Here is an 18212-nt window from a genome sequence, read left to right as displayed (position 1 = left end):
CGCTGAGCAGAGCCAGGCAACCTGCACAGCCTTAGTTAAACTCTCCTGCTCTAGACTGTAAGCCCATTGTAGGAAGAGAATGCGTCTGCTTATTGTTATATTGTTATACTGTTATACTGTTATTTTAGAGAAGCAGCGTGGCTCAGTGGAAAGAGCATGGGCTTGGGAGTCTTAGGTCATGGTTTCGAATCCCGGCTCTGCCACTTGTCAGCTGTGTGACTGTGGGCAAGTCACTTCACTTCTCTGTGCCTCAGTTACCTCGTCTGTAAAATGGGGATTAAGACTGTGAGCCTCACGTGGGACAACCTGAATACCCTGTATCTACCCCAGCGCTTAGAACAGTGCTCTGCACATAGTAAGCGCTCAACAAATACCAACATTATTATTATTATATTGTACTCTCTCAAGCACTTGAACAGTGCTCTGCACACAGTAAGTGCTCAATAAATACAACTGAATGAATGAATGAATCCCAGTTGAGGTAAGTCCAACAGGGCTCCCATTGGTCATTTATTATTATGGTATTTGTTAAGCACTTACTATATGCCAGGCACTGTGCTGAGCACTGGGATGGAAACAAGCAATTTGGGTTCACTTGCCAAAGTGATCAAATTCCCCTGCTGAGTGATAACAGGGCCTCTCACCGGGAACAGCGAGCTAGCCTCTGAACTGGTGTCTCAGGACCAAGATCCTGCGTGGAGGAAATAATTAATAGTGCTAGGGGTTTGCCCAGCACCACGTACACTCCCTCATCTCCGCTGGTTCATTCAGTCAGTCAGTCAGTCAGTCAGTCAGTCAGTCAGTCAGTCAGTCATATTTACTGAGCTCTTACTGTGTGCAGAGCACTGTTTTAAGCACTTGGAAAGTACAGTTTGGCAACAGATAGAGACAATCCTTACCCAACAACGGGCTCACAGTCTAGAAGGAGGAGAAAGACAACAAAACAAAACAAGTAGACAGGCATCAATACCATCAAAATAGATAAATAGAATTATAGATATATGTACACATTATTAATAAAACAAATAGAGTAATAACTATGTACAAATATACACAAGTACTGTGGGGAGGGGAAGGGAGTAGAGGAGAGGGAGGGAGTTGGGGCGATGGGGAGGAGAGGAGGAGCAGAGGAAAAGGGGAGGGTCTCAGTCTGGGAAGGCCTCTTGGAGGATGTGATCTCTCTGAAGGGCTTTGAAGAGGGGAAGAGAGCTAGTTTGGCAGACGTGAGGAGGAAGGACATTCCAGGCCAGAGGTAGGACGTGGGACAAGGGTCGGCGGTGGGACAGGAGAGAACGAGGCACAATGAGAAGGTTAGCGGCAGAGGAGCGGAGTGTGTGTGGACTGGGCTGAAAGAGAGAAGGGAGGTGAGGTAGGAGGGGCCGAGGAGTTTTGAAGCCAAATGGTGAGGAGTTTTTGCTTCATGTGAAGGTTGATAGGCAACCACTGGAGATTTTGGAGGAGGGAGTGACATGTCCAGAGCATTGTGATCCCACTAGGATAGTGGGTGCAACAAGTGAGTCGGGGGGCAGGGGCACAACATATCGTGAAGGTACAAGCAGGGATTTTTTGTGGGCGGTCAGAGCAGGGTGCCCCTTACCTACCATAGCGCCATAGCCAAGTGGGCCACCTTATTCTTCGCGACCCTGGTTAGCCAGCTATTTGTCCCTAAGCTTTCTCTCTGGTGGCAATCTCTGTATCCACCTGAAACAACTGTCCATTAGCTTTGAAGGACATGGTCAACTCTGTCTCCACTATCTTTGTTTTTCTCCCATGACCACCCAGTTCGCATCCTTTGCTCCTCCCAAGCCAACCTACACACTGTACTGTGTTCTAGTCTCTCTCACCATGAACCCTTCGCTCACATCCTCCCTCCTGCCCGGAACTCCCTCCCCTTTCAAGTCTGGCAGATCACTGCTTTCCCTATCTCCAAAGTTGTATTAAAATCAAAACTCCCCCAAGAGGCTTTCCATATTAACTTCTCTCCTCCCCATTCTATTTCCCCTTCCATTGCCACTCCAGCACTTCCAAGCGACATCGGTACTTGGCTACTGGCTTCCCAATCCTCTGTAGCCCTTACCTACATATCCTTAAACAGTGTTGCTTCCCAGATCTGTAATTATTTTAGCATCTGTCACCCCCACTAGACTGTAAGCTACCTGTGGGCAGGGATTGTGTTGATCAACTCAATCATATCTTACTCTCCAAAGCGCTTTATTCAGTGCTCTTCACATTCAGGGTAAGCACTCAAAAAATACCATTGAGTAATTGGCATTCCTAATGTTTATCACTTGATGAGTAAAGAAGTATTTCCAATTGTTTGTTTTGAGCTTATCAGCCTGGAGCCTTGTTAGCCTTTGTTCCAGGCACTGATCCAGCCCCCACATTTTACTCCTCTAATGCCAGCTTGCTCACTGCGCCCCTATCTCTTCTATCTCACTGCTGACCCCTTTTCCACTTCCTCCCTCTGGCCTGAAACTCGCTTCCCTTCCATATACACCAGACCACCACTCTCCCCCCACTTCAAAGCCTTATTAAAATCACATCTCCTCTAAGAGACATTCCCTAAGCACTTGGATCTGTACCCTTTACGTGTTTGATAATGACTCACACCCTCAACCCCACCTCACATGTGTATATCCATTACTTATTTATTTATATTAAAGTCTGTTTCCCCATCTAGACTCTAAGCTCTTTGTGGACAGGGAATGTGTCTACCACATCTTTGGCAATGTACTCTCCTAAGTGCCGAGAACAGTGCTCTGCACATAGTAAGTGCTCAGTAAATACCATTGATTGATCTGGGCAGTGAAGACAAAGGCTCAAGGGTGAGAGAGTGAGAGCAATGTTCAATGGTACAAAAAGACCAGCCAGAAAGGTATTTTATAGTCCTAAAGGTGGGGAAACTCTAGATGAGGGGTTCGTAGATGCCGCCATACAAATAGTCATTCCCACAAATGCCCAGAATTTGGAGTCATTAATACAGTAGACCTCCTCATGGTAATGTATCCTTGCCTTCTCTCTCTCTCTCTCTCTCTCTCTCTCTCTCTCTCTCTCTCTCTTTAAAGGTATTTATTTGTGAAGGACTTACTATGTACCAGGCACAGTTCTAGGCTATGGAATAGATAATCACGTTGAACCCAGTTCATGTCCCACAAGGGACTCACAGTCTTAATCTCCATTTTACAGATCAGGTAACTAAAGCACAGAGAAGTGACTTGTTCAAGATCATGCAGCAGACAAGTGCTGGAGCTGGGATTAGAAGCCAGTTCTTCTGACTCCCAAACCCATGCTCTTCCCACTGGGCGATACTTCTCTCCTTTCTATTTCACTTGTTTTCCATTTTCATAGAAAATGATGACTGAGACGGAGCTCTGGAGTGTGTTTGGCGATCGAGAAGGAAGAGCAGGTACTTGGGTTCTCTAAGCTGAGTGCTCCCTCTTCTCCAGGACATGGGCAGGAATGGTCAATATTGAGGAAGCCAATGAGGTCTATTCATTCCACTGACGGCTTTTTCATCACCCCTCAAAGTTTTTGGCCTCTCCCAGGAAGGTTGCTGTAGGGGAAGGAGCCCAAATTCCCAGGGATATCTGACATCCTGTCCTGAGGAGCAGCAGTTGCCCCAAGAGCTCCCTGTGCAAACCCACCTGAAGCAAAACACTGGTCTCGGACCTCAGACAGGAACTGGGCATCCACCCGAGATGAAGCAGTCAGTCAGCCAGTCAATCGTATTTATTGAGCTCTTACTGTGAGCAGAAAACTGTGCTAAGCACTTGGGAGACTGCAATATAACAATAAACAGACATATTCCCAGACCCAAAACGAGCTTACAGTCTAGTGGGGGGAGACAGGGATTAATATAATAAATAAATTACAGATTTGTTCACAAGGGCTGGGGGGCTGGGGGGGATATGAATTAAAGGAGCAAGTCAGGGTGATGCAGAAGGGAGCGGGAGAAACAAGGCCCTAATCGTCACAAAGCTCTGGGACCAGGGTCTGTGTCGGGCTTGGGTCTGCTCTGAGCGAACATGGTGGATTCTCAAGTGACTGATGAGGAGCGGGGATGCTTAAATAAAGTAAAGGTTGATTTAATAACAAGAAAAGCAGGGACATGGCCCAGGGCGCTAAGGAAGAGAGAATGAATCCAGTGTAATGAAGACTAAGAAACAAATTCTCTTGAGCCTTCTCAGCCGAAAGCAGATCTATAAGTGGTTTGGATCTGCAAACCAGGTTAAAGCTTCTGTAAGTACAAGTAACTTATAGAATTGGTTCCCTGAGGATTAATCGACATGCTAGTGGGCTGAAAACCCATCAAGCCCTATCGGAAGAGAAAAGTAGGCTATCGATTTCATAGGTCTCATCAATCTTGGCCGGTGCATCAGCTCCAAGATCCTGGTATCATCCATCCAACAGCCACCAGATGCAAAAAAAAAAAGGTGGTTTTCCCCAGGCTCTCAGCTAAGACTCTTAGCATGGAAATGTTTGCATTGGGGGGAGAAAGATATGTTGGTGGTGTTTATCAAGCACTTTTTATGGTATTTGTTAAGTACTTACTATGTGCCAAGGACAGTACTAAGCCCTGGGGTAGATACAAGCTAATCAGGTTGATTGAGCACAGTCCATGTACCACATGGAGCTTTTAGTTTTAGTCTCCAGTTTAGAGAGAGGCAACTTAGGCACAGAGAAGTTAAATGACTTGCCCAAGGTCATACAGCAGACAAGTGGCCGAGCTGGGACTAGAACCCAGGGCCTTCTGACTCTCAGGCCCCTGCTCTATTCTATCCACTAAGCCACGTTGCTTCTCAATCAATCACTGATTGATCCTTTTGCCAACTCCAGCCTAGGAGGAGGGGGTGTTAGAGTGCTTCAGTCGGGATGAACTAGGAAAGAAATATTCATTCATTCATTCAATCGTATTTATTGAGCACTTATTCTCCGGAGATTCTAGAGGAAGAGAGAGGAGGCTGGGCCAGGAGAGTCATCCTGGCCATACCAGACCCCGACTGCCCGTGGGGACATTCAGGGGATGGTGATGACATTTAGGAACTTCATACAAGCCACCCTGATGGGATCAGAATAAATGCATTAAAACCCTTGGGCAGGTTTGCAAATAGCCATTCACTTGTGGCAAATAACAGCCCAGGCTGGATAAGTAAAATGCTGGTTCATTCATTTTATTATGTGAGCTGGTAAATTCTTTATATTTGTAAAGGCTGCCCCAGAGAGGGTGGGAATTAGCATCTCCTCAGTGCCCTTTGCCATGTTATAAAGATCGGCCTAGTATAGTACATAGCCCAGGCTTGACATTCCATCTTTAGCTAATAACGTTCACCTGGGGCTATTGGGCACTCACTGCTGCTCAGGCCTCAGACGCCTCCCCATATCCAACGGAAATGAACTAGGCCTGATTGGACCCTGTTTTCCTTGGGGAGATGGGAAGGTGGGAGGAAGTAGATCTGTGACATAAAGTAAACAATAGCCAGGGTGGGGTAACAGCCTGTTCTGAATGTGTGTCCTCAAAAGCCTCCAGAGGCCCGAAAAGCAACAAAGGAAAAAAGGGGAAAGGAGTGAGTAATGACCAGGCGAAGCCAATTCCGAGAATTCCCTTGACATATTAACTCGAGTCCTGAGGCATTCTGACCCTGGATTGACCCGGTTGCAGGGTGGATGAGACATATAGGTGTGGACTGAGAACCAGGTGGCTCTTGGGCAAGAAAAGCAGCACTAAAGGAAAAGACAATCAAAATTTCCCTGAGCACCTACGACTTTGGCTGTGGTCAGAAGCCAAGGAGCAGGACATTTGGACGTAAAAGAGGACAAGTTGACCGAGGCCAGCACCATCTGTAACTAAATCGTAGAGGCCAATGAATCCATTGTATTTACTGAGCGCTTACTGTGTGAAGAGAACTGTACTAAGTGCTTGGGAGACTACAATAGAACAGAGTTGATAGGCACGTTCCCTGCCCACAAAAAAACTTTTACCCACTCTGCATTCTCAGTCCCTGGGAGGGCCTGGGAGAGCCAAGGAGAGGTAAGGTTAGTGTTCAGGGGGAAGGAAAAAGAGTGGAGTTGAATCCTCCGAAGGTGAACTTTCGATCATTCAATCGTATTTATTGAGTGCTTACTGTGTGCAGAGCACCATGCTAAGCATTCGGGAGAATACGTATAACACTAAACAGGCGCATTCCCTACCGGCTACGAGCTTACAGTCCAGAGGGAGGAGGTTGTAGGGCAGGAAGTGAACAGAAGATGGAGGACAGATCTCCAGTTTTCTTAGGGCCCAAGTGTCCTTTCTCCATCTTACTTTGATGTATGGATGAGATCATTTTCTATCAGAGATCCTTTCCGCACTTATGTGATGGAGAAGGGCTGTGCTCGGATCTGTGGATGTGACAGAGTTGCCTGGCGTATGCAAGAAAATGAAACCTGGACCATTCAGGCCATTTCAGTGAAGGAACTGGGATCATTTTGGGTGGCTGAAGGGGTTGAACCCAGCAAAGGTGTTTTCTCTGGAGAAACTTTGTTATAATTATGACAATTACGGTAATTGCTCACTCTGTGTTAAGCAGTGTACCGAGCTCTGGGTTAGATATGAGTTAATCATGTTGGACACAGTCCTGGTCCCACGTAGGGCTCTCAGTCTAAGCATGAAAGAGAACAGGTAGTGAATCCCCATTGCACAGATGATGAAACTGAGGCACCCTGAAGTTAAGTGACTTGCCCAAGGTCACACAGCAGGTAAGTGGTGGAGTTGGAATTAGAACTTGGATCCTCTGACCCCCAGGCCCGTGCTCTTTCCACTTGACCACCCTGCTCCTCAGTGTTGGGGAAAGAGCCAGGCCGAGACCTCAGTGATGTCTGACTTTGGGGGGGGGCCGAAGGGCAGGAAAAACTCCTCTCTCCCTACGTTGGCATCCGGTGACGTCTGCTGGCTATATCGCATGTGACCCTTTCTTCACTAGACTGAGGTGGCATCCAGTTCCCCAGCACACTGACAGGTAGGGGGTATCAGGCTTGAGAGAGGAAGCTCTCTGGAGCCCCTGATGATCTTAGAAAGATCGAAAGGCCCAGGTTTGACTCATGGTTTGATTCTGGAGTCTGCGATTTGCAGAGAGAGGGTAATCACTCCCCTGAAGCCAGGCCTTTCCCGACTGGTTCCTTCTCCCAGTGGCCTGGCTTCTTGCTGACCTGTCTTCTCCTTATTGGATTTTCAGGCTTCTCCTTATTGGATTTTCAGGAAACACCAAGCGGAGGAGCTCTGCGTCCGCAAAAGAGAAGGTTTTCCGGAGCCTAAAGAGTCGCTGCCCGTGACCCCTGTGTGACCATTTGGAGGACCGAGTTTGGAGAGGCGAGATTGTCAGTGGAAAAGAGCTGCAGTCACCTTCTTGATGCCACTCTGCTGTGTGACTCCAGTTGCTTCCCCTCCGGGTGACGGAGACGAAGGTCTCCTCTGACGTTAGCAACTGTGTTTGCACTGGGCGAGGGGCAGTGCGGCACCGGAGCTGGGGGACGGGCAGAGCGTCCATGCCGGCCCCGGATCTCAGGGGCCGTGAATGTCCTGGGACCCCGTGGACTTCCCTGAAGTCTGACCCGGGCAGCCCCGCCTGAAGTGGGGGAGAACTAAGCGGCGGCTGTGGCGCCGTCCCCCGAAGACTGCACCCTCCCCTCCGGGCCTGGAGTGGTTTTCGAGGTGCCCCCGTCACCGTTCACCGGGCTGCAGATATGGACTCTGAGCCCCTCCGGCCCTGGCTCACGTTGACTCGGTCGACCTCACCATGGGCACGCACGAGGACAGTCATTTCCCCTCCACTATGGTCTACATCGTGGTGGAGCTGGTCATCGCGATGCTGGCCGTCCTGGGCAACGTGCTGGTCTGCTGGGCCGTCTACCTGAACAGCAACCTGCAGAACGTCACCAACTACTTCGTGGTGTCTCTGGCGGCAGCGGACATCGCCGTGGGGATCCTGGCCATCCCCTTCGCCATCACCATCAGCACCGGCTTCTGCGCCTTCTTCCACGGCTGCCTCTTCATCGCCTGCTTCGTCCTGGTCCTGACCCAGAGCTCCATCTTCAGCCTGCTGGCCATCGCCATCGATCGGTACATCGCCATCCGCATCCCGCTCAGGTCAGGCTGACTGACGCCCGGGGTGGAGGGAGGGTGAGAGGCAGCGGGGAGCAGGAGCAAAAATGCCTGACACTGTTTTTCCAGAGGAAGTTCCACATTTCTGGGTGAAGTTAAAAAACAAAAACAAAAAACACATTTCACTGACAGCTGAGAGGGTCCACGAACCTCTCCTTGGGTTGGATTTTTTGAAAAATACAGATTCCGTACCGCTTTTTTAAAAATAAAATAACTGAGGGCTTGAGAAGAAATATTCTGACTTCATCTTCACAGGAGATGTGTGTGAAAGGAAGTGGGGGAAGGGGATGAGATGTAAGAACTCCAGCGGCAAGTCAGTTATCTGAACGTTGGCGGAGTTCAGTTCCGATAACTTAAGAAAATTGGACGGCGGCCCGTCTGAGGTAGCCAAACCTCACCGTGTTCAATTGTCTGAGTTATCGGCTCTGTACTGTAGAGCCTGAGAGATGTAAGTTCTTGCTAGGCTTTGAGTCATCTCGTTTCATGAGCCACAAGCAGAAACATGTGCAAGTTCCTCTGTAAATGGATGAAATCGGTGTCCATGAGTGGATGGACACCGGCCCCAATCGGTTGTTTAATGAAGTGGCTTTAGTAACTACGGAACCGGACGGTAATTTTACATGCAGGAATACGTACCGCCTGGAGAGTGAAGCATAACCGAAGACCCTAGAAACCACATATTGATTTTCGAATGCTCGGAGCGGCTGTGGTCTGCTCCACTGCAGGGTGAGCCAGTTTTAAAACGTTCAGCCGCTACTGCATCATGCTCAGAATCGGGGTTGGACCGGCCCGGTAGCTAACATCCGTGTGCCATCTAACATCCCTTCGTTCATTCATTTGATAGTATTTATTGAGGGCTTCCTGTGTGCAGATCACTGGACCAAGTGCTTGGGAGAGTAAAATATAATGATAGACACATTCCCCTGTCTGCAATGAGCTTACAGTCTAGAGGGGACTCCGCTACATCCCTCGCTCTCCCCATTAGAAGCCATTATGGGCCTCTCTTTCTCCACCTTATCCGAACTCTTCTTGAACCTGCTGATGTTTTTCAGCCTGCACAACTTCCTGTGGTAACGGATTCCATCTGCTCACCACCTACAGAGTGAAGAAAAGGGTGAGAGAGGTCGGAGACGCGGAGGCCCAGCTGGCCCTCTGAGCAAGTCAAAGGAGTGGCTGCGCAGAGGCATTAGCCCAGCTGGGGAGGGATGTGGAGGGGGCTGGAGGCTGGTGGGGAGGCATACACTGACAGAGAGGTAGGTGAGGGAATCTAGATTGTTCCCTCCACACTTACTAAGGAGAGAGCTGGTTGGGGGAATTCCAGAGAGTTGCATGAATTCTCCCTCCCTCCCTTCCTCCTTCTTTCCTCCCTCCGTCTTTACTAATTCCCCTGCTTCCTCTCCCCCTTTTCCTCCCTCCCTTCCTCTTTCTCTCCCTCCCCCACTCCTTTCTCTCCCTCCCTTCCTCCTCTCCCTTCCTCCCTCCCTCTTTCTCTCCCTCCTTCTCTCCCTCCCTCCTACTTTCTCCCTCCCTCTTTCTCTCCCTTTCTCCCTCTCTCCCTCCCTCCTCCTTTCTCTCCCTCAGTCTCTTCTTTCTCTACCTTCCTCTCTTTCTCCCTCCTCCTTTCTCTCCCTTTCTCCCTCCCCCCTCCTTTCTCTCCCTCCCTCCTACTTTCTCCCTCCCTCTTTCTCTCCCTTCCTCCCTCTTTCTCTCCCTTTCTCCCTCTCTCCCTCCCTCCTCCTTTCTTTCCCTCAGTCTCTTCTTTCTCTCCCTCCCTCTCTTTCTTCCTCCTCCTTTCTCTCCCTCTCCCCTCCTTTCTCTCCCTTTCTCCCTCTCTCCCTCCTTTAACTCCCTCTCTCCTACTTCTTTTCTCTGTCTGTCTGTCTCTCTCTCTGTCTCTCTTTCTCTCTCTCCCTCCCTCCTTCTGTCCTGAGCTGCTGTTCTTTCTTTCACCCGGTCTACCGGAGCATTTTATAAAGCCACAGGTGATGCAGACAGTAGGGTACTGTCAGCAAGATGGCTGGAGTGATAATGAGGAAGAAGTGAGGGTGACAGAGGCTTAGTGGAAAAAGCATGGGTCTGGGAATCAGAAGGCCTGAGTTCTAATCCTAGCCCTGCTGCTTGCCTGGTGTGTAATAATGGTATTTGTTAAGAGCTTACTACATGTCAAGTACTGTTCATATCTTCTCTGTGCCTCAATCTGTAAAATGGGGATTGAAGATCTCTTCTCCTTCCCTCTTAGTTTGTGAGCCCTATGTGGCTGAGGGACTGGGTCGGATCTGATTATTCTGTTCCTACCCCGGCGCATAGTAATGCTAATAAGTGTGGCATTTGTTAAGCGCTTACCATATGCCAAGCACTGTTCTAAGCACTGGGGTGGACACAAAATCATTAGGGCTCACATGGGGCTCATAGTCTAAGTAGGAGGAAGAACAGGTATTGAATCCCCATTTTGCAGATGAGGGAACTGAGGCACGAGAAGCAAAGTGACTTGCCCAAAGTCACACAGCAGACAAGTGGCAAAGGCAGGATTAGAACCCAAGTCCTCCGACTCCCACGCTCGTGTTCTTTCTACTAGGCCACACTGCTTCTCAGCGTGGGGCAAAAAGAAAACGTTTAATGATGATTATCGTCTTTAGCGTGATTCTGGAGGAGTTGAGGGCGGGGACCCACAGGGAGAGAACCTGGGCTGCCCTCTGGCAGGGCCAGGTCCAGTGGGGACAGCAGAGGGGCTGCCCTGTGGCAGGTCTGGGCCTGGTGGAAGGCTGAGGGAGGCCTTCCCTGACTAAGCCCTGATTTCCTCTTCTCCCTCTCCTTTCTGCATCACCCTGATTTGCTCCCCAAGCCCCACAGCACTTATGTCCACATCCATAATTTATTTCTGTATATTAATGCCTGGCTCCCCCTCTGACTGACTGTAAGTTTATTGTGGGCAGGCAATATGTCTATTGTCTACCAAATCTGTTATACTGTTATATTGCACTCTCCCAAGTGCTTAGTACAGTGCTCTGCACACAGTAAGTGTTCAATAAATGCAACTATTTGATTGATTGTTAGAAGAAGCAGCATGGCCTAGTGGATAGAACATGGGCCTGAGAATCAGGACCTGGGTTCTAATCCTGGCTCTGCCACTTGTCTGCTGCCTGACCTTAGGCAAGTCACTTTACTTCTCTGTGCCTTAGTTACCTCATCTGTAAAATGGGGATGAAGACTGTGAACACTATATGGGATATGGACTGTGTCCAACCTGATTACCTTGTATCTACCCCAGCACTTAGCACAGTGCCTGGGACATAGTAAACACTTAACAGATACCTTCATTATTATCATTATAAGAAGAATTTCTATGGGTTTATCTGGAGCGGCCCCCTCAGTCTTCCATGGCCTCCTTCACCTGGGGCTGGCGAACTGTTGGGTCAGTGATTCCGTATCTATCCAGCAGAACTTGCGTGTGATTCTTTTAAGGCCTCTGGGCTGGCATCTTTTCAGACTGAAGAATCCTCATCCTTTCAGACTATCCCTTCCCTCCCCCACAACCCTGCTATCTTGGTTGCCCATCTCTATACCTTTTCCAGCTCTATTATTTCTTCCCAAAGAGCCCCAAGTCTTCCATCAACAGTGACCCCACTGACCTCTTTTCTGAGTGGTGCCTCAGTCACCAGTGATGATGAGTCCATCAACATCTAGCCTCAGTTTGGATTGCTTTTCCCTAGGTCCCCTTTCATTGGCTCACAATGAAGTTATCTGCCACTTTTCTGTTCGGCTCTCTCCCTCGGCTTTATAGGGTTCCCAGCAGTTAATTCCCAAGCACTTGAGCACCTGCGAAAAGCATGATGTCATACACCGAGTAAGAGATCTGACCGAATACTCCCTCTTCCAGATCATTTACGAAGATGTGCAATAAAACTGTCTATCTTTCCGATCCCTGGGGAATCTCGGGGTTATTTTCATTTCTCCCTTCCCGCCAAGTGACACAGTCTGCAGTGAGAGAAGGCTTGATCTCGCCGTGGCCCGGCCCAGCCCAAAGCTGATCTCCTCCTCCCTCCGGCTCTGGGGCCACTGGTAGGGGCAGGACTGGGGGTGGAGAGGCAAGAGAGAGCAGCCAGCAGTATGAGCTGAGTATTTTGTCACTCCTCGGCGCCAGGTGGGGGTGAGGTTACTGGGGGGTTTCCGTCCTAGAAAGCCTGAAGTGCAGAGCCTCAACAATGCTTTGCCAAGCCCTCAGGGACATCAAAACAAGCTCCCTCAAAGATGCTCCTAGAAGGACCACCACAGGTTTCTGCCGCCCATCGGCAGCTGCTTCCATCCCACCATCCTCAGTCGAACCAAGGGGGGCAAGGGCACTGAAAACAAGTCCTGGGGTGAGCCACCGTGAACCGGCCTGAGCCCTGCCACAAAGAGGACAGGCAAGCATGAAGCAGTCTCAGCCCTGACACAGGTATCACAGATGAGCCACCATGAGCCAGCTTCAGCCTTCCACAAGGACAGGCGAGCTACCATGAACCAGCCACAACCCTGCCACATGGAGAACAGGCTAGCCACCTTGAGCCAGCCCCAGTTCTACCCCAGGAAGCATAGGGGAGCTACCATGAACCAGCCTCAGCCCTGCCCCAAAGAGCTATCCAGGTCCCAGCATTTTGGGTCCGGGCTGTGGGTATCCCAAACAATCCCAAGGCAGGAGTGGCCCCCAACCTCCATCCAGGGGAATTTTCTACCAGAGAGCTCACTGCGGGGAGTGCATCTCTGGGCTCAGCCTTTGGATCACTCAGTCAATCAATAGTATTTATTGAGTGCTTATTGTGTGCAGAGCACTGTACTAAGTGCTTGGGAGGGTATAATACAACAACATCTGTCAGCCCGACATGGAAAAGCTCCTTAGAGAAGCAACGTGGCCTGATCAATAGAGCACAGGCCTGGGTTCTAATCCCAGCTTTGCCATTGTCTGCCCTGTGACTTGGGGTGTCACTTCACTTCTCAAGTCCCTCACTGGTAAAATGGGGATTAAGACTGTGTGCCCTACTGCGAGATAAGAACTGTCCAACCCAATTGTCTTGTATCTACCCCAGCGCTTAGAACAGTGCCTGGCACATAGTGAGTACTTAACAAATACCACAGTTATTTCCCTGCCCATCTCCACAGACACCGCCCCACTCATCGCCTTCCCAAGCCTCACTCTGATCCCCATCAATAAATCAATCGATTGTATTTACTGAGCGTTAACTGTGCGCCGGGCTCTAATACTAAGAACACATGAGAGAATAATGCAATAGAGTTGGTAGACAAACTCGCTGCCCACAAGGAGCTTACAGTCTAGGTGGGGAGACAGACATTAAAATATATTACCAGTAGGAGAATATATGCATGTTTGTATATATTATTGATTACTCTTTTTTGTTAATGATTCCCCTACCAATAGGGGAACTGGCAAAGTATAAGTTTATAAGTGCTGTGGGCTTGGAGTGGGGTGAATATCAAGTGTTTAATGTGAACAGATCCGAGTACAGATGCAGAAGGGAGGGTGAATAGGGGAAATGAGGGCTTGGTCAGGGAAGGCCTCTTGGAGGAGATGGGATTTTAGTGAGACTTTGAAGATGGAGAGAGCAGTGGTTTGTCAGATATGAAGGGAGAGGGAGGTCCTGGACAGAGGCAGGTCAAGGGGAAGGGGTTGGCAGCAAGATACGAAACGGAGGTTCATCAAGTAGGTTCATTCATTCATTCAATAGTGTTTATTGAGCGCTTACTGTGTGCAGAGCACTGTACTAAGCGCTTGGAATGTACAATTGGGCAACAGATAGAGACCGTCTCTGCCCACAGTAGAGTAGGCTCACAGTCTAAAAGGTGGAGACAGACCACAAAACAAAACATGTAATCAGGTATCAATACCATCAAGCCTGCAACCTTGGTGTCGTTCTTGACTCTGCGCTCTCATTCACCCCACACATCCAATCCGTCACCCACACCTGCCAGTCTCACCTTCACAATATCGCCAAGATCCTCCCTTTCCTCTCCAACCAAACTGCTACCTTGCTGGTTCAGGCTCTTATAATATCCTGACTGGATTATTGAGCCAGCCTCCTCTCACATCTCCCTTCCTCCTGTCTCTCCCCACTGCAGTCTATTCTTCGTTCCACTGCTCAGATCATCTTCCTACAGAAACGCTCTGGGCATGTCACTCCCCTCCTCGAAAACCTCCAGTGGTTGCCTATCAACCTTTGCACGAAACAAAAACTCCTCACTCTTGGCTTCAGAGCTCTCCATCCCCTTGCCCCCTCCTACCTCACCTCCCTTCTCTCCTTCTACAGCCCACTCCGTACACTCGGCTCCTCTGCCGCTTACCTCCTCACGGTCCCTCGTTTGCGCCTGTCCTGCCGTAAACCCCCGGCCCACGTCCTACCGCTGACCTGGAATGCCCCTCCTCCTCACTTCCGCCAAACTAACTCTCTTCAAAGCCCTACTGAGAGCTCACCTCCTCCAGGAGGCCTTCCCAGACTGAGCCCTCCTTTTCCCTCTGCTCTTCCTCCCTTCCCCATTCCCCCTTCTCCCGCCTTCTGCTTTCTCCTCTTCCCTTCCCCACAGCACCTGTGCATATTTTATGTATTATTTATTACTCTATTTTGTTAATGATGTGCATATATCTATGATTCTATTTCTCTTGATGATATTTATGCCAGACTACTTGTCCTGTTCTGTTTTGTTTTGTTGTCTGTCTCCCCTGTTTAGACTGTGAGCCCGTCACTGGGCAGGGATTGTCACTATCTGTTGCCGAATTGTACATTCCAACTGCTTAGTACAGTGCTCTGCACATAGTAAGCGCTCAATAAATGCGATTGAATGAATGAATCAAGATAAATAGAATCTTGGATATATACACATCAATAATAAAATAGAGTAATAAATAGTATATACAAATATGCACGAGTGCTGTGGGGGGAGGGGGGTAGAGCAGAGAGAGGGAGTAGGGGGATGGGGAGGGGAGGATGGGCAGAGGGAAAGGGAGAGCTCAGTCTGGGAAGGCCTCCTGGAGGAGGTGAGCTCTCAATAGGGCTTTGAAGAGGGGAAGAGAGTTAGTTTGGCGGAGGTGAGGAGGGAGGGCGTTCCAGGACAGCGGTAGGACATGGTCCGGGGTCGACGCCGGGACAGGCGAGAATGAGGCACGGTGAGGAGGTGAGCGGCAGAGGAGCGGAGTGTACGGGGTGGACTGTAGAAGGAAAGAAGGGAGGTGAGGTAGGAGGGGGCAAGGTGATGGAAAGCTTTGAAGCCAAGAGTAAGGAGTTTTTGTTTCGTGCGAAGGTTGATAGGCAACCACCGGAGGTTTTCAAGGAGGGGAGTGACATGCCCAGGGCGTTTCTGTAGAAAGATGATCCAGGCAGTGGAATGAAGTATAGACTGGAGCAGGAAGAGACAGAAGGATGGGAGATCAGAGAGGAGGCTGATGCAATAATCCAGTCGGGATATAATGAGAGCTTCTACCAGCAAGGTAGCAGTTTGGATGGAGAGGAAAGGGTGGTCTTGGTGATGTTAGCGAGGTTGTTGTTAGAGTGGAGTGGAGTGGAGTGTGCAAGCTGCGTTGTAATAGGAGAGTAGCAAGGGAAGGAAGGAGGGTGCCTAGAGGAAGAAGCCTTTCAGGAAGGGAGATATGATTATTCACAGGGTTCAGCAGGTCAGGGCCCCTCCTCTCTGCACTTGCCCTCTCATCAGGAAGAGTAGAAATAATGAATTCTTCGTGTGGTTTTTTCTCCACAGCAAGTTTCTTAATCCACGGAAGAGCTTATAAAAGCAGCATCAGCATGCCATAATAATAGTGATAACAATGAAAATAAAAATAATGGCGGTATTTGTTTAGAGCTTACTGTATGCCAGACACTGTTCTAAGCGCTAGGGCAGATAGAAGATAATCGGGTTGGACACAGTCCCTGTCCCACAGTAGGGCTCACAGTCTTAATCCCCATTTTGCAGATGAGGGAACCGAGGCACGGAGATGTTAAGCAACTTGCCACAGGTCACAAGGCAGACAGTGGAGAAATCAAGTTTAGAACCCAGGCCGGTGCTCTATCGACTAGGCCGTTCTGCTTCTCTAAGGAGCTCTTCCATGGCTGGCTGACAGTCCGTCTCTCCCTCTGGACTGTGAAGTCATTATGGGCAGGGGATATTTCTGCTCATTCTGTTGTACTGTACTCTCACAAGTGCTTCATACAGTGCTCTGCACATAATAAGCACTCAGTAAATACCATTAATTGATTGATTGATTTGTCTCGGACAACCCGGTCTCCCTCAGGTGCAACATGTAGGCAGAGGCCATGCTTTTCTCTTAATTAACCCCCGTGCATTCTAGGTCTGGAGCCAGAGCATTTATATTGTCATTTTATCTTTTTTATGGTATTTGTTAAGCGCTTATGTGTCAGGCACTGTTCTAAACACTGAGTAGATATAAACTAGTGGATAGTGCATGGGCCTGGGAGTCAGAAGGACCTGGGTTCTAATCCCAGATCTGCCACTTGTCTGCTGTGTGGCCTTGGGCAAACCACTTCGCTTCTCAGTTCCCTCATCTGTAAAATGGGGATGAAGACTGTGAGGACTATGTGGGACATGGACTGCGTCCAACCTGATTACCTTATATCTACCCCAGCACTTAGCACAGAGCTTGGCACATAGTAAACGCTTAAAAAATGCCATCATCGTTATTATTATTGGGTTGAACACAACCCATCTCCCACCTGGGGCTTGCAGTCTTAATAACCATTTTACAGATGAGGTAACTGAGACACAGGGAAGCGGAAAGAGCACGGGCTTTGGAGTCAGGGCTCATGAGTTCGAATCCCAGCTCTGCCACCTGTCAGCTGTGTGACTGTGGGCAAGTCACTTAACTTCTCTGTGCCTCAGTTCCCTCATCTGTAAAATGGGGATTAAGACTGTGAGCCCCACGTGGGACAACCTGCTTCCCCTGTGTCTACCCCAGCGCTTAGAACAGTGCTCGGCACATAGTAAGCGCTTAACAAATACCAACATTATTATTATTATTATTAAGTGACTTGCCTAAAGTCACACAGCTGACAAGTGAATAAACTGGGATGAAAACCCAGGTCCTGCGGACTCCCAGGCCATGCTCTATTAGGCCATGCCGCTTCTTCATTTGAAGGAAAATGTTCAGGGAGAATGTTCTGGAGAAGAACATGCGTGAGGCGGGGTGAATAAAGGAGAGACTGACAGGAAGGTGGGGAATGAAGGAGGTATATAAGTGATATTCTTGAATAACATAGCCAAAAAATCTGGAACAAAGTTAGATGGATGTCTGAAGGTGGCAAATAGAGTCTAGCATTTTTTTCTCTGAAAGCTTGCTTTTAAAAAAATTGCATATGCTGCTATTTTGTTTTGCATTCTATGTTAAATGTGTGCTTGTAAATACGTGTACGGAATTCTTCTAATAGGCTGTCCTTTCAAAAAAATCCAATATGACTGAATGTGTGACTGTCATATTGTCTTTGGCAGAGCACGAAGTCATTACAAATTTAAGACGTAAAATTTTTACAGTTGCTCAAACCTGGGCATCACTCATTTTCTTTTTTTTTAATTTCATATTATCCTCTCGGTCCTCTACTTTCCACAGGGAGAGAAAGGAAATTGTCAGATGCAAGTGTGTTGTTTTCCACACTTACCTCCCCTTCTCCCCTCCCTGTCTGATGCCAGTCTGAGGAGGCTCCTCCCTCCCTCCCCTCACTCAATCCCAAATCCCCTAGGGTCTTTTCTGGAATCCAGGGAAGATGGGGACTCCCAGGAGCTGGGGAAGAATCTCAACTGACCCCAGCGAAGGGCTGGGGCAGGAGGAAATGCCTCCTCCTTTCCGACATTCTATTTATTGAATCCAGAACCTCTCCCTGGACTTCAGGTTGTGTATTTTAGGACAGAATTCAAGAGGACAACCAACTGCACTTAAAGCTTTGCAAACAAACACAAACAATGGCACAGAATGGGCCACATTCTGGTCAGCAGGAATTTGGAGACTGCACAGCTGTGTCCCACAGCTGGAACAGCCCCTTTGGCTGCTATAAAAAAAAGCCTGTCCGTTCCCGCGCCCCGGGCA

At 49.0% G+C, this 18212-nt stretch overlaps 1 protein-coding gene across 3 annotated transcripts in view; it reads left to right on the top strand.

Annotated features, from left to right (window-relative positions):
• Positions 1-18212, top strand: part of ADORA2A (adenosine A2a receptor) — a 44329-nt gene that overhangs the window by 19361 nt on the left and 6756 nt on the right. For 2 of the 3 annotated variants that reach the window (XM_029057853.1, XM_029057852.1), the window contains exon 3: positions 7212-8122. In XM_029057853.1, coding sequence (XP_028913686.1) covers positions 7773-8122 — 350 coding nt within the window. In that variant the 5' untranslated portion in view covers positions 7212-7772. The remainder of the gene's footprint in view (positions 1-7211; positions 8123-18212) is intronic. The other variant, XM_029057854.2, reaches the window with a different exon arrangement.

The sequence above is a fragment of the Ornithorhynchus anatinus genome, chromosome 2 (assembly GCF_004115215.2).
Source record: "Ornithorhynchus anatinus isolate Pmale09 chromosome 2, mOrnAna1.pri.v4, whole genome shotgun sequence".
In the NCBI taxonomy this organism is placed as follows: domain Eukaryota; kingdom Metazoa; phylum Chordata; class Mammalia; order Monotremata; family Ornithorhynchidae; genus Ornithorhynchus; species Ornithorhynchus anatinus.
The sequence above is the reverse complement of the archived record's forward strand: the minus strand, read 5'-3'. Positions and strand labels throughout refer to the sequence as shown.